Below are 14,429 nucleotides of genomic sequence, written 5' to 3'. Positions count from 1 at the left end.
CATCCAGCTCTGGAGCCCCCAACATAAGAAGGACAGGGACCCCTTGGAGCAAATCCAGAGGAGAGCCAGGAAGATGATCAGAGGGCTGGAGCACCTCTCCTATGAGGACAGGCTGAGAGCTGGGACTGTTCAGCCTGGCAAACACAAGGCTCCGGGGAGATCTGATACCAGTCTTCCAGTACCTAAAGGGGGCCTACAGGAAAGCTGGGGAGAAACTCTTTAGCAGGACTTGTTGTGATAGGAGAAGGGGTAATGGTTTTAAAATAGAGGGAGGTAGATTTAGACATGATATAAGGAAAAGATTTTTTTAACGTGAGGGTGGTGGAAGACTGGCACAGGTTGCCCAGAGAGGTGGTGGATGTCCCATCCCTGGAAACATTCAACGCTAGGTTGGACAGGGCTCTGAGCAACCTGATCTGGTTGGAGATGTCCCTGCTCCTTGTAGGGGGGTTGGACTAGATGGCCTTTTCAAGGTCCCTTCCAACCCAGACTATTCTATGATTCTACATACAAGATATAAACATAAGTTAGTTAATTCACCTGTGAGCTATGTAATATTTTGTGTATATATAGCTTGCAAAAAAGCACGTACAGAGCATATGATGTTAGTTTACAGTATCATACACATACCTATGGTACCACCCAGTGCCATTGCACCTGACATCTGTGCCAGCAATTCTGGTGAGGGTTTAAGGCCTCCAAGAGTTGCCGCTAAACCTCCTGCAACACCAATCATACCCAAAGCATTTCCAAGACGAGCTGTTCCTTGGGTGGACAGACCAGCCAGGGCACCAACACAGCATAAGCCTGAGCCCAGATACATCATCTTTAAAATAAGAAAATCATCAACATACATACATGAAGTAGAGACAAACTGCATAATCATTATAAAAATCTTTCCAATTATTACCCAAAAGACCTGATTTCTCCAGAATGTCACAACTCTTGCCTGTGAGAAACTTTGTACAAGACGTGATTTTGGCCAGTTAAAATGTGGTATCTATTAAAACTTCTTCCTCACTTTATGACCTTGGTTTATCTGCACTGTGAATACTAAACTTGAGAAAAGCCAGTTTTCCTCATCGGTTCGGAACCAACTTTTTCTTTAATACAAACCCAAAGCTAAACTGTCCTATTAATTACAGGAATAGTTTCAAAACATGCTTATGGCACATCTGAAGTCCTATTCTAAAAAAGTATGAATGAACTTAAATGAACAGAGCTGTACATGTCTAGGTAACTGAAAAAAAAAAAAATATATTACAAGTCCCTGGCATAAAGGTGTTTGTATTCACTTTTTGCAAACACAGAAGGTAATACACATTGATTTTTTTTTTTTACTATTAAAACAAATGCAAACAAAACTTTACCATAAAATGTGCTAGATATACTACCCCCATACATCCCTCTGTGCTGAAATCTCATCCCATCCAGATATTATACCTATTATAACTGTCACACCAAGTTGAATTTTCAAAAACACTTAAACCAAAGACTGATTTCTGTCATCACTCTAATATTTAAGCCGTAATTTAGGAAAGTTTTCCAATAAATAACAAAGTACCTGGTGCTTTACAGGAAAAAAAACCCCAAACTTTTAAAATTTGCAGATTCAGCATTTAGGGTATGATTGCAAGCTTAAAGTTAATCAACCTCAGATTCGCCTTGTGGGAATACATAGCTGATGAGAAGACCATGGCTCATTTGCTATTTACTCCTCAGAGTAAGCAGTGAAGAAGCACACCATGCTGTGATCAGTGGGCGAAGAGTCACAAAGCTATCTTCTTACCTGTTCAATACTATAGCCACCATTGAGAGCAGCTGCATAACCTCCTACAAATACACCACCAGGAAGTAGGTACAAGTAGTTGTACTCAGGAGGATCTGTGGGACGTTTGAACATATCCAGCATTCTCTGTGTAACCAGAAATCCACCTGGCCAAAGTAAAGGAACAATTTTACAAAAATAAAATTTGAAACTAAGCATCTGCCAAGCCATAAAGAAATATTTGTTTAAACCACACTACCACACAAGTTAGCAATGGATACCACTAAAGCCTCTGAACATCTAGTAATCTGGAAAATCACCAGGTAACAAAGGCATAACAAGGGTGAGATCCTGTGAGTTGTAACGCTTAGAGAATTTACTCTGGCTTTGTACTCTACACTGACTGTAGCACACAGCTTAGTTTATGACTGTGTCCTTTTCCCTATCTACTCTAGCAAAAAGCAGTATTTATAAGTCATATTGCTCATTTTCTTATCTTTTTTGTTCATGAAGCTGGGACTTCTGAAGCTCAAGCAAGCAGAATTTTGTTCTATGCCACTACTGTATTTTTCAAATACAAAAGGAATACAGAGACAAATGCAGACTCAGAATAATATTTCTGGAATCTATAGAATTGGAGAGCTAGAAGAAATAAAAGAATTACACAAGTACTTTAAAGTTACGCTCAGGAGAAAACCTAACATTCATACCTGCAATATTGACTGAAGAGATGAAGGCCGAAAGCACTGCCAGACTCTGAGGAGTGTTTTCAGGGAAATAGTTTCCTCCCATCAATACCAGCCCACCAACTGCAGTTAGTCCTATTTAAAAGGAAAAAAAAGTGTTACTGAACCTTGAAAGGCTCTATACCTATAGCAAGTTTCCTTTCAGATGTCAAACAGGTATCAGCCAACTCAAATTTTGACCTCTACTCTACACGTTACTATTTAAACAAAGATTACCATGGTCTTTTTCAGCAATACAAATGTGTTTCAAAAGAAAAAAAAAAAAAAACTAGTATATGAATATAGTTTTGAAGTACAGTGCCTAAAGCAGAGTCAGCTTTTGAGTATTTGTTCAGTAAAAAAAAAAACCTTTGCTTTTAACAGTCAAAGCACATGAGACTCGTGACCTGTCACACATATATACACACACACACAGATACATAAAATCTTACAGATTTACAGAGTTAGGAATCTTACAGGTCACTTAGGATTTTTTTTTCTTTTTTCCCCCCTCTCCCAAAACACAGTTTGAGGAGAGGGGAAAAAAAGAAAGAAAATATGAAAGACAAGTTATTCTCAGGGCAACATTTTGGAGAGATAGGTGGAAAGGTGTGTTCTGTGAAAGGACAGACTGCAGCACTTTAAGTAAAAACAACTTAAAAGCAAACAGCTTAAGAGAGAAAAATTACTTATAAAAGTTAAAAATACACAGCACTGCATTTGCCCTTCTTTTGAAAAAACATACTCTCAGGAAGTGTATGTCTTAGGTATCCTTGCTATTTATGACAGTAAACTCGCACATGCAAAGTAGTACCAGGCTATTTGGCATTTTAAAAGGCCTATCGACACACTTCTGTCTAAAGTTCAAGTAAAAACAGCTGTGCCTACTTCAAATAGAAAATAAGCAGTTGTGGGACAGCTACTTACCTGAAATAGCATTAGTCACTGACATGAGCGGAGAGTGAAGAGCAGGAGTCACACCCCAGACTGTATGGTACCCCACTATTCCAGCTAGGCCAAACGTCGTCACCATTTGTGTGAAAGCAGTATTAGGAGCTGCAATGCCAAGTCCTAACATGCCCGTTAAGCCTAGAAGAAAAGCACAGCATAACTTTTCTGTAACTTTTCGATGGTTTCTTACATTCAAACTCTGTACAACAGGAGTCCAGTATTGACCTAAAAGGAAATTGAGTTTTGTGCATAGACATGTTTCAAGATCAGCTCCATCATCTTTGTCAACTACGAGCCTCTTTCAGTGGCAGTGTTTCTTTTACAACAGAAAATAAAGCCATAAATATAATACACACAATTTTGTTATGCATGCACAGAAAGCAGCAAAGATGAGTTTCCACACCAACACTGAATCCTGTCACTCTCCTGTTCTACAGCAAAAATGTGGAAGAGTCACAGTCATGTTAAGATACTACTTTGAAGACCCAAAGAATGCACATGAAGAACAGAGGTTAAAATTAAGAATACTCAATTCATTAATTACCTCATGCAGAAGTTCTGATGCATATAGAATACCAAATGACAAGAAGAGTCAATGTTTATTTGTCAAGTCAAATGTCCTGTTCTCAGTACTTCAGTAGATTGTGGGTATCTAAGTCTCATTCAGCACATTAAAAGTTTGAAGAAAGCAATGGCATTGAATTGATTCTGCTGCAAAGCATGGGCACAGTCCCCAGCGGGAGTCCTTCAGAATTTTAAGTATTTTACTGATATCTGAATAAGGCCAAACATACATACATGCACATAACATGAGCCAGCACTGTTTGAAATGTTAGTACTTTTGGTAAAATTTCTAAAATTTTGTTTCCCCTCTCAAAAGCAAGTATTACCCTACACTGGTTTTGCACTAGGATACACCAGCCAATCAGCTGCTCTCCCAACTAGTTATTAAATTCAATGAGTAAGATGAGGAGTCACTTAGAAGTATTAGCCAAATGAGGAACACTCTGCTCTGGCTCTCCAACTCTGGAAGTTGCCTACCTGCTGTGTATACAGATGCACTAGTCATAGTTTTCCTAAAAGGTGTAATAGTAGCTGCTTTTTCTGCTTCCAGCTCTGCTACAGTCTTCTGCTTCACAGGGGCTCCTTGAGGGATGTTATTTGGTGGAGGTGCTGGGAAAATCACCTTGCCATCCTGACAAGAGATATTTACAGTTATCTCTAACACACCAGATGCTTTACAGTTTGAGGAGCCTACTGTTCTTAATTGCACAAGTCACAGAAGTCTTAACACCCTATAGCCACGCCACAGGATCTGCATCAGCAGAAGTTTGCAAGGCTGGATGATCAGTACAGCTTGATAAAGTTAACCACACTAGATTACACATTTTTCAGACCAGATTTAGTATCAGTGTCCAAGAGCACCTGGCAGGAAAACAACACCAGGCTTGAAAACAGAAACCAAAACAAAGAGGAAAAGTTCTTTAAATGGGTAACATTTATGCAAAATAAAACAGTGTCCTGGAAACAGCAAAATCTGCTGCAGATCTGAACTGTAATCGGAGCCTGTGCAGACTTCAGCTAGGTACCAAGCACAAAGTCTCACATTTCTTGCTGTTCTTCCGGCCTCTGGAGAAATAACTGGTGGAGCTGTCAGACCCAAGTTGTACACACCACTTCAGTGGTCTGGGAGAGCTGAAGTCAATGCAAGCCTCTCCCACAGCAGAAAGAATCATAGAATCATAGAATAGTCTGGGTTGGAAGGGACCTTTAAAAGGCCATCTAGTCCAGCACCCCTACAAGGAGGGGGGACATCTCCAACCAGATCAGGTTGCTCAGAGCCTCGTCCAACCTAGCGTTGAATGTTTCCAGGGATGGGGCATCCACCACCTCTCTGGGCAACCTGTGCCAGTCTTCCACCACCCTCATAGTAAATAATTTCTTCCTTATATCCAGTTTGAATCTACCTCCCTCTATTTTAAAACCATTATGCCTCATCCTATCACCACAGGATTTCTGCTAAAACCTTTTTCTTCATTTTTCCTATAATCATAGAATCTTAGCGTTGGAAGATACCTCCAAAATCATCAAGTCCAACCGTCAACCTAACATCACCATGCCTACTAAACCATGTCCTGGAGTGCCAAGTCTACACGTTCTTTGAACACCTCCAGGGATGGTGACTCCACCACTTCCCTGGGCAGCCTGTTCCAGTGCCTGATCACTCTTTCAGTAAAGAACTGTTTCCTAATATCCAATCTAAACCTCCCCTACTGCAACTTGAGGCTATTTCCTCTTGTCCTATCACTAGTTACTTGGGAGAAGTGACCAACACTCACCTCCCTACAACCTCCTGGCAGGTTGCTGTAGAGAGCAATGAAGTCTTCCCTCAGCCTCCTCTTCTCTAGACTAAACAATCTCAGTTCCCTCAGTCGCTCCTCATAAGACTTGTTCTCCAGACCCTCATCAGCTTCACTGCCCTTCTCTGGACGCGCTCCAGCAACTCAACATCCTTCCTGTACTGAGGGGCCCAAAACTGCACACAGTATTTGAGGTGTGGCCTCACCAGTGCTGAGTACAGGGGCACGATCACTTCCCTACTCCTCCTGCCCACACTGTTCCTGGTGCAAGCAAGCATTGAGAGGCCGCAATACAGTCTCTCTAGAGCCTTCTCTCCTTCAAGATGAACAACCCCAACTCTTTGTTGTCCTCACAGGAGAGGTGCTCCAGCCCTCTGATCATCTTCCTGGCCCTCCTCTGGACTCGCTCCAACAGGTCCACGTCCTTCTTATGTTGGGGGCTCCAGAACTGGACAGAGTACTCCAGCTGGGGTCTCACCAGAGCAGAACAGCGGGGCAGAATCACCTCCCTCAACCTGCTGGCCACGCTTCTTTTGATGCAGCCCAGGATGCGGTTGGCTTCCTGGGCTGCAAGCGCACACTGACGGCTCAATAGCATAAGCATTACAAAATGCTGGCACCATTATGCAGCAAAACTCAACAGCAATGAATACCTCTTACCTAAACTGTGAATTATTATTTCCTAATATTTGCAGAAGGATAGCCCATACTGGCCCATACATTAACTTTGTATTTTATTATTTCCTAATAGAGCTTAAACTATCCTACATATTCTACTTCCACCAGATTTTTCTGAAGCTGCTACAATAAAACCATACATTTATTTAAAAAAAAAAAAATACAGGAAGAATGTTTTTCTGGTCCTGTAGTACTGTTTCAAACATGTTTTAAATAACTATGTTTTTATCACATGAATATAACATGCAAATTTAACCTTTTTCCTATTTTTTGATAGTAGGTGTTGCGCATTTTTTCAACCATGACAAGAAGAGAAAAGCGAAGATGTTTCCCTTCACAAAAAGGGACAGAGGAATATTCAGCTGCATACAAACACGACTGCCTACACTGTTCATCAAGCCATCTGCCATCTGAAGGCTATTGGCACAGAGGATATTCAAATGCATTTTAAAGAGAAAACATTGATAAATGTAAAAGTATGTACTCACAAATTAAGAATAGAATATTCACTGACTTACCTTCATTACTACAGTTCCTCTAATAACATGATCCAGAGTTCCATAATCAAATTCATCTTTTGGATCAAAGTAGAAGTTCTCTTTGTCAGGACTAATAGCCTTTAGAAGTTTGATAATATTATTGGAATACAGAGTACTGGCCTGAGTAGCCATTCTGCTAGGCAGATCTGTATAGCCAATGTGTGTAACACCCTGAAAAAAATTCAAGTAAAATATTAAGGATCAATTCAATCCCTGAAGAAGTAGCACCTCTTCCAAAATATCCTTCTGGAAATATATACCCGAACTGCTTCACTTATTTCTGCTTTTAACCTCAGCTAAAACTGTTACCTGTAGCTCAGGTAACAGTTACAGGGAAGGATTGAGTCAGGGAAGGATTAGTCACGACAGTTACAGAATTCAACATGATCAAACCCAACACCTTACATGCTATTAGCAACAAGCCTACACAGAGCAAGAGGAATTGGTGAAGAGCTTGTCCTCTCCAAATCCTACCCTTCTCTCAGAACTTAGCTTCTTAAAGCAACCTCCTAACAGATTATCCTGCTCAATATCCCTGGCATCTCCTCAGTCCTACTGGATGGCATGCACTGGAGGCAACTTTCTAGATGAACGAGGAGTGAAGGGAGCTTCCTCGGAGCTACCTAGAGGTGCAAGTAATATGCCTGGCTTCACATTTATGTAAAGATTTAACAGCTGCTTTAAGTAAACTGCAACTGCTTAAAGAACAAATGTGAGTATACCTGGCTATCAGACTCTTGAGCTTTTGGAAGGTACGGGAAGCTGAGGTTGGCATAAACTCTTTATGCTCAAGCAGGCTTGTTAAAACACCGCTCCCGCAACTTACAGCTCAGATCCATGCATGCGTCCTGGAACTGTGGCCTCTTAATGCCATGCTCCAGCACACTGCTAACAGTTCTGCACTGCTGCTCTCTTCTACAGTTCAGTGCCAGTATGGGTAATATTCCTCTGACTAAAAGCGCTCCATATAAATTCTTCATGCAAGTATCTGCTTATTTCTGTTCTACATACCCTGATTTCAGTTCTTATGCAATTACATCAAAAGCCCTAGAAAACCACAAAGCCAAATACAACACATGACTCATGATAAGTACACACACAGTCCTGCTCACATTAACAGACAGCCATGGCAGCAGTATGTCCTACAGGTTTCCCTAGAGCAGCATAACAGCATTATATCCTTACATTACCAAATAACAACCTTGGAAATCTGCTACTTTACATTTCATCACCCAGATTTCTATAACTGTTAGTAGATTTCTCACAAGTGCCAAAAATAAAACTCAAAAAGTAGAAAACAAGCTCTCAAATGAGCCAGTGAACACTGGAGCAAAATCAAAGTAGTTAGTTCAGTCTCAAGCAAAAATGTTTGGTTTAATGAACCAATTCATGTTACTCCTAGTTTGGGCTACAAGTGGTTTGGATACTGTAGAGCAGACACAGTCACTTTGGCGAAGGATGAAGACACACAAAGACAGCACCTTCCTGAAGCTGAAACTAATACTGAGCTAAGCCAAAGTCTTTGCACTAAAGTAAACAGAAATACTCTGAACCTGTTCATCTTACCTATGACAGGGACTGCTAACCTCCAGTTGCAGGAGTTGATCAGCAAGTCAAAGAAGCTGTAGCTCCTGCTGTCTCTTTAGGTAGACCAAGAAACAGACATCAAACCACACCCTCAACTCAGCAGAGACAAATCACTGGACTTTGAAACCTAAGTAGTAACACTTCCATACTTAGCAGCAAATTACCACCATAGAAAAACAGAATAGTTTAGGTTGGAAGGGACCTTTAAAGGTCATCTAGTCCAACACCCCTGCAAGGAGCAGGGACATCTCCAACCAGATCAGGTTGCTCAGGGCCCTGTCCAACCTAGCCATGAATGTTTCCAGGGATGGGGCATGAACCACCTCTCTGGGCAACCTGTGCCAGTCTTCCCCCACCCTCATTGTAAATTTTTTTTTTCCTTATATCTAGTCTGAATCTACCTCCCTCTATTTTAAAACCATCACCCCTCATCCTGTCACAACAGGCCCTACTGAAGAGTTTCTCCTCATCTTTCTTCTTAGCCCCCTTTAGGTACTGGAAGGCTGCTATAAGGTCTGCCCAGAGCCTTCTCTTCTCCAGGCTGAACAGCCCCAACTCTCTCAGGCTGTCCTCACAGGAGAGGTGCTCCAGCCCTCTGATCATCCAAAGGTTTTTGTTTCCTTAAAAATCTTCAAATTGTCATCTACATAAAGATTAGTGACCAAACACAAATCTAAAGGATTACTTAAGCTCAAATAGCAAAATCAGCTACTCATTTTCAGTACAAATCTTCCAACATACAACACAAGTTCATGCAAACTGAGAATGATCTGCACATTAAAATGCTCACCTTATGAACATACATTTCTCCAGGCTTTGTAGTCTCAATGTTTCCCCCTGCTTCGGCAGCTAGATCCACAACAACTGAACCTTCCTTCATTGATTCAATCATATCTTTCTTAAACAAGATTGGAGCTTTTTTGCCTGATAAGACAAGGCATAGTAAGTTAAACACAAAATATAGCTTTTTGTCTGTAGTGCTCAGGAGATTAATTTTCCCCTTCTCTCTCTCTCTCTCCAAACCTTGTTTTTCTGAGTAAAATTTTCAAGTAATTGGTACGTCGGATGAAATGTCACAGAAGGTTTGTTTACACAAGCAGAGAGAAGAAATGCTAAAACACTTTGCTTCCACATATATTAAAAAAGTATGCATGGGCAGACTACCAAAGACACCAGCATGTCCAATTTTGTCCTCGGTAAACAGATCACATCCAGTCTTGCAATTCAAGTCATAACCAAAAAAAAAGAAACACTACATCATACATAATTAGAAGAAAAATGTTTTTGCCATAGAAAGCACTAAAATCCGAGCTGTACCTTACTATGTTTCAATTACAAAAGACAGTAACATTTCTATTTGACTTGTTTCAGTGCACCAGCTGGATAGCAGAAGTAGCAGTGATGCAACAAATACACAACAAAATTACGTATTCTTACTTCTACTCCTTGTTTAATAAGAACACACAATCAAACTGAATCAAAGACTACTAGTTTGTGAAAACAAAACTTATAAAAAAGGCACACACTTTAAAGCCCAACACTTAACAGGGAAAGGAAAAGTTACATGCTCACACATACATAATTCATTAACACCTCTGTTTTCACTGCAGGCACAGCTCCAAACATGCCAACTTACACAGAATAAGTTAAAATTAGCACCTTGCACATAAAACATACCTGGAATAAGTGCTGTTGTGATGATAATATCAACATCTTGGCACTGTTTGGCAAAGAGCTTCATTTCAGCCTCAATAAATTCTTTGGACATTTCTTTAGCATAACCACCTTGTCCCTCTCCAGATTCCTTTAAGTCTACTTCCAAAGGCTCAGCACCAAGAGACTTGAACTGTTCCAGAGCTGCAGCTCTAGGATAAGAAAAGTGGGGGGGTGGGGAAACAACCACTACTTTAAAAATTCACCATGACTCTTCTCATCTTTTATCAGTAGTCTTCTTAAGATAAGAGATGAAAAACTTATCTCGGGTTGAGGAGATCATAACTGAAGTCCTCAATTTTCTGTATTTAGTGAAAAAAACAATTGCATCACTAATTTCAGCTCTCTAATGAAGATACTTGGATAAGGAATGAAGGCAGCCTAAGGTTTCCAGAATAGTCAGCAATGCTGCTCCAAGAAAAGCCTCGAAGTTGGGAGCTTAAGTGTTGACTAACTCTGCTCACCCATTTGTCTTGTTATGAGTAGGCAAATCTACAGCCCAAACTTTAATGCCTAAGATAGGTGATAAATATACAGCCTGTGGCCCAGTCTTTAACTTGTGAAATGGGAAATACCAGGAATCTTACTTTCACAGGGAAAACTGGTTGCAGGGGTGGTGTTTTGGTTTTGGGGTCTGATTTTTTTTTACAGTTACACTGTAAAACTGCAATTTATTTTGCATTATGTGATGTAACAGTAAATAATAAGACTACATTTCAGTGTTAGGTGAATATTCACAACATGCAGAGGATTCTTGCACACTAAGATAAAAGTACACATGATGCTTAAGAAGGCAAGTTCAAAAGTCTGAGAATTCAGGTCAATTTTGTTCACGCCTTTAAGAAAAAGAAATTCCAGTTTATTTTAGGGTATATGTAGATTTTCTAACAAATGAGAGTAGGTTTTTTCACATTGCACATCATAAATCTGGAGATGCATGTGTTTTTATTTTTTCATATTAGATATGGCTAAATAGCTCTAGATACTACTTCTGTATAAAAACAAACATGTCCAACCAATTTTAACGCTATTACAGTGTGTGTTGGTTTTGTTCTGTGATGAGGGCCTACAATGGCAGCCCCTGCAAGAAGCTGCTAGAAGTATGCCCTTTGTCCAGTGGACTTGGCCAAGCCTAGGGCGGACTCGCTGCTGGCCAGGGCTGAGCCAAGTGGTGACAGAATGTTCCCTAATCATGCCTCTGTGCTAACGTATTTAAGAAGGTGAAAAATTTAAAAAAAAATGAAATGGAAGCAGAGAGGGGGAAGAGCGAGCCTTGTGGGCCTTGCAGCCCACTGTCTCCCACGGTATTCTCCTGCAGAAGCTGGCAGCCCATGGCTTGGATGGGTACACTCTTGGCTGGGTAAGGAGCTGGCTGGAGGGCCGAGCTCAGAGAGTGGTGGTGAATGGAGTTAAATCCAGCTGGCTACCGGTCACAAGTGGTGTTCCCCAGGGGTCGGTGCTGGGGCCTGTCCTCTTCAATATCTTTATTGATGATCTGGATGAGGGCATTGAGTGCACCCTCAGTAAGTTCGCAGATGACACCAAATTGGCTGGGAGTGTGGATCTGCCTGGGGGTAGCGAGGCCCTCCAGAGGGATCTGGACAGGCTGGAGAGCTGGGCTGAAGCCAATGGGATGAGGTTCAACAAGACCAAATGCTGAGTCCTGCACTTCGGCCACAACAACCCCAGGCAGCGCTATAGGCTTGGGGCGGAGTGGCTGGAGGACTGTGTGGAGGAAACGGACCTGGGGGTACTGATTGATGCTCATCTGAGCATGAGCCGACAGTGTGCCCGGGTGGCCAAGAAGGCCAACGGCATCCTGGCTTGCATCAAAAACAGTGTTACTAGCGGGAACAGGGAGGTAATTGTCCCCCTGTACTCGGCACTGGTGAGGCCGCACCTCGAGTACTGTGTTCAGTTTTGGGCCCCTCACTGCAGGAAAGACATTGAGGCCCTGGAACGCGTTCAGAGGAGGGCTACGAAGCTGGTGACGGGTCTGGAGCACAGGCCTTATGAGAAGCGGCTGAGGGAACTGGGATTGTTCAGTCTGGAGAAGAGGAGGCTCAGGGGAGACCTTATAGCTCTCTATAACTTCCTGAAGGGAGGTTGTAGTGAGCTAGGGGTCGGCCTTTTCTCTCGTGTAGACAGTGATAGAACTAGAGGCAATGGTTTCAAGCTGCGCCAGGGGAGATTCAGGCTGGACACTAGGAAATATTACTTCTCGGAAAGGGTAGTCAGGCACTGGAATGCACTGCCCAGGGAGGTGGTGGAGTCACCGACCATGGGGGTGTTCAAGAAACGTTTGGATGTTGTGTTGAGGGATATGATTTAGCTGAGAAGTATTGGTGATGGTTGGACTGGATGATCTTTTAGGTCTTTTCCAATCTTGATAATAATTCTAATAATTCTGAGGTATGGATCCTCACCCTCTGGCCTCCTGCTGGGCGCTGTCTGGGCCTGAGTCAGCCTGGCCCGGCTGCAAGAAGTGGAGAGGAGAGATGTGAATGAGATGTAAAAAGATCCTGAGAAGCGTCTGCCAGCCTGTTGTGAAGAATTTTTCTTGTGAGAGGAACGGCTGCAGATGCCAAGGTCGGTGAAGAAGGAAGGGGAGCAGTAATGCTGCTCCCAGCAGAGATTCCCCTGCAGCCCGCGGTGCAGCCCATGGTGAGGCCGGCTGTGCCCCTGCAGCCCATGGAGGCCCACACGCCGGGGCAGGCGGGTGCCTGAAGGAGGCTGTGGCCCATGGAGGGCCCACGCTGTGTTAACTGGTTTCAGAGGGACTGCACCTCGTGGAAAAACGACCCACACTGGAGTAGTTCATGAAGAACCGACTGTAGTCCATGGGAGGGACCCCACATTGGAAAAGGGGAGGAATGTGAGGAGTTCTTCTCCTGAGGAGGAAGAAGGGGCATAAAGCAATGTGTGATGGACTGACCATAACCTCCATTCCCTCTTCCCCTCTGTGCCACTTGCAGAGGGAAGGAGGTAGAGATAATGTTAAGCCCAGGAAGAGGGAGGGGTGGGAGGAGGTTATCTTGTTCTCTTTCTCAATATCCCGCTTTGGTTTTAATAATAAATGAATAATTTTCCCCAAGTCGAGTCTGTTTTGCCCGAAACAGTAACTTTAAGGATCTCTCCCTGTTCTATCTCAAACCTCGAGCCCTATTCTCTTGGAGGGTGGAGGGAGTGAGAGAGACACTGCATAGTCTGGTCCCAAGCAGGGCTAAACTACAAGTATTAAGCACATAAAAATTCAATATAAGAAGGCCACTTAACAGAAAAAAATGTAATCAAGTTTGGAGTCTCTGTAGCTATAAGAAGAAAAAATGTTTCTGTAATTTTCCAGCCTGTTGCTCTAAAAAAATTACTATGGGACAAACAATCATTTCAAATATAGAGATCCAAGAAAAGCAGCATTTAAAGCAGCTTCAGTTGCAGTTTCTGTTATTTCACCTTGAGTCTCATAAACAAAATAACTTGGTCTCTTTCTCTCTTTCAGCAGATTGAAAGCTCCTCCTCCAAGCTCAGGAGTGATGCATCCCAGTGAAAAGGAAGTTACACAAAAACACAAGGAGGCCTGCATGGATGAACAAAGAGCTCCTGGACCAACTGAAAAACACAAAGGAAGCCCACAGAGGATGGAAACCAGGACAGGTAGGCTGGGAAGATTACAGAGGGGTTGTCCAAGTGGCCAGGGATCAGGTTAGGAAGGCTAAAGCCCTGAGGGAATTGAATCTGGCCACGAACAAGGGCAACAAGAAAAGCTTCTTTAGATATGTTGGGGACAAAAGGAAGACCAGAGACAATGTGGGTCTTCTCTGAAAGGGAATAGGTGACCTGGTTACCTGGGACACAGAGAAGGCTGAGGTGCTTAATGACTTTTTTGCCTCAGTTTTCACCAGTAAGGGTTGTAGCCATGTCACTCAGGTTGCAGAAGGCACAAGTGGGGACTGGGAGAAAGAAGAACCACCCACTGTAGCGGAAGAGCAGGTTCGGGAACATCTAAGGAACCTGAAGGTGCACAAGTCCATGGGACCCAATGAGATGCATCCACAGGTCCTGAGGTAACTGGCTGATTAAACTGCCAAGTCGCTATCCATCATATTTG

The 14,429-nt window shown here is 42.5% G+C and overlaps 1 protein-coding gene across 3 annotated transcripts in view; it reads right to left on the bottom strand.

Annotated features, from left to right (window-relative positions):
• The window catches only part of NNT (nicotinamide nucleotide transhydrogenase), a 54,314-nt gene that overhangs the window by 25,960 nt on the left and 13,925 nt on the right, over positions 1 to 14,429 (bottom strand). For all 3 annotated transcript variants that reach the window (XM_086771048.1, XM_086771047.1, XM_086771046.1), the window contains exons 7-14: positions 10,286 to 10,473; positions 9,399 to 9,532; positions 7,001 to 7,192; positions 4,486 to 4,639; positions 3,421 to 3,582; positions 2,479 to 2,589; positions 1,790 to 1,935; positions 631 to 826 (exon numbers count right to left, since the gene is read on the bottom strand). In XM_086771048.1, the coding sequence (XP_086627174.1) occupies positions 631 to 826; positions 1,790 to 1,935; positions 2,479 to 2,589; positions 3,421 to 3,582; positions 4,486 to 4,639; positions 7,001 to 7,192; positions 9,399 to 9,532; positions 10,286 to 10,473 (1,283 nt within the window). The remainder of the gene's footprint in view (positions 1 to 630; positions 827 to 1,789; positions 1,936 to 2,478; positions 2,590 to 3,420; positions 3,583 to 4,485; positions 4,640 to 7,000; positions 7,193 to 9,398; positions 9,533 to 10,285; positions 10,474 to 14,429) is intronic.

Source organism: Chlamydotis macqueenii, chromosome Z, assembly GCF_036417535.1.
Source record: "Chlamydotis macqueenii isolate bChlMac1 chromosome Z, bChlMac1.mat, whole genome shotgun sequence".
NCBI classification, from domain to species: domain Eukaryota; kingdom Metazoa; phylum Chordata; class Aves; order Otidiformes; family Otididae; genus Chlamydotis; species Chlamydotis macqueenii.
Note: the sequence above shows the minus strand (reverse complement) of the source record. Positions and strands in the feature narration are given on the sequence as shown.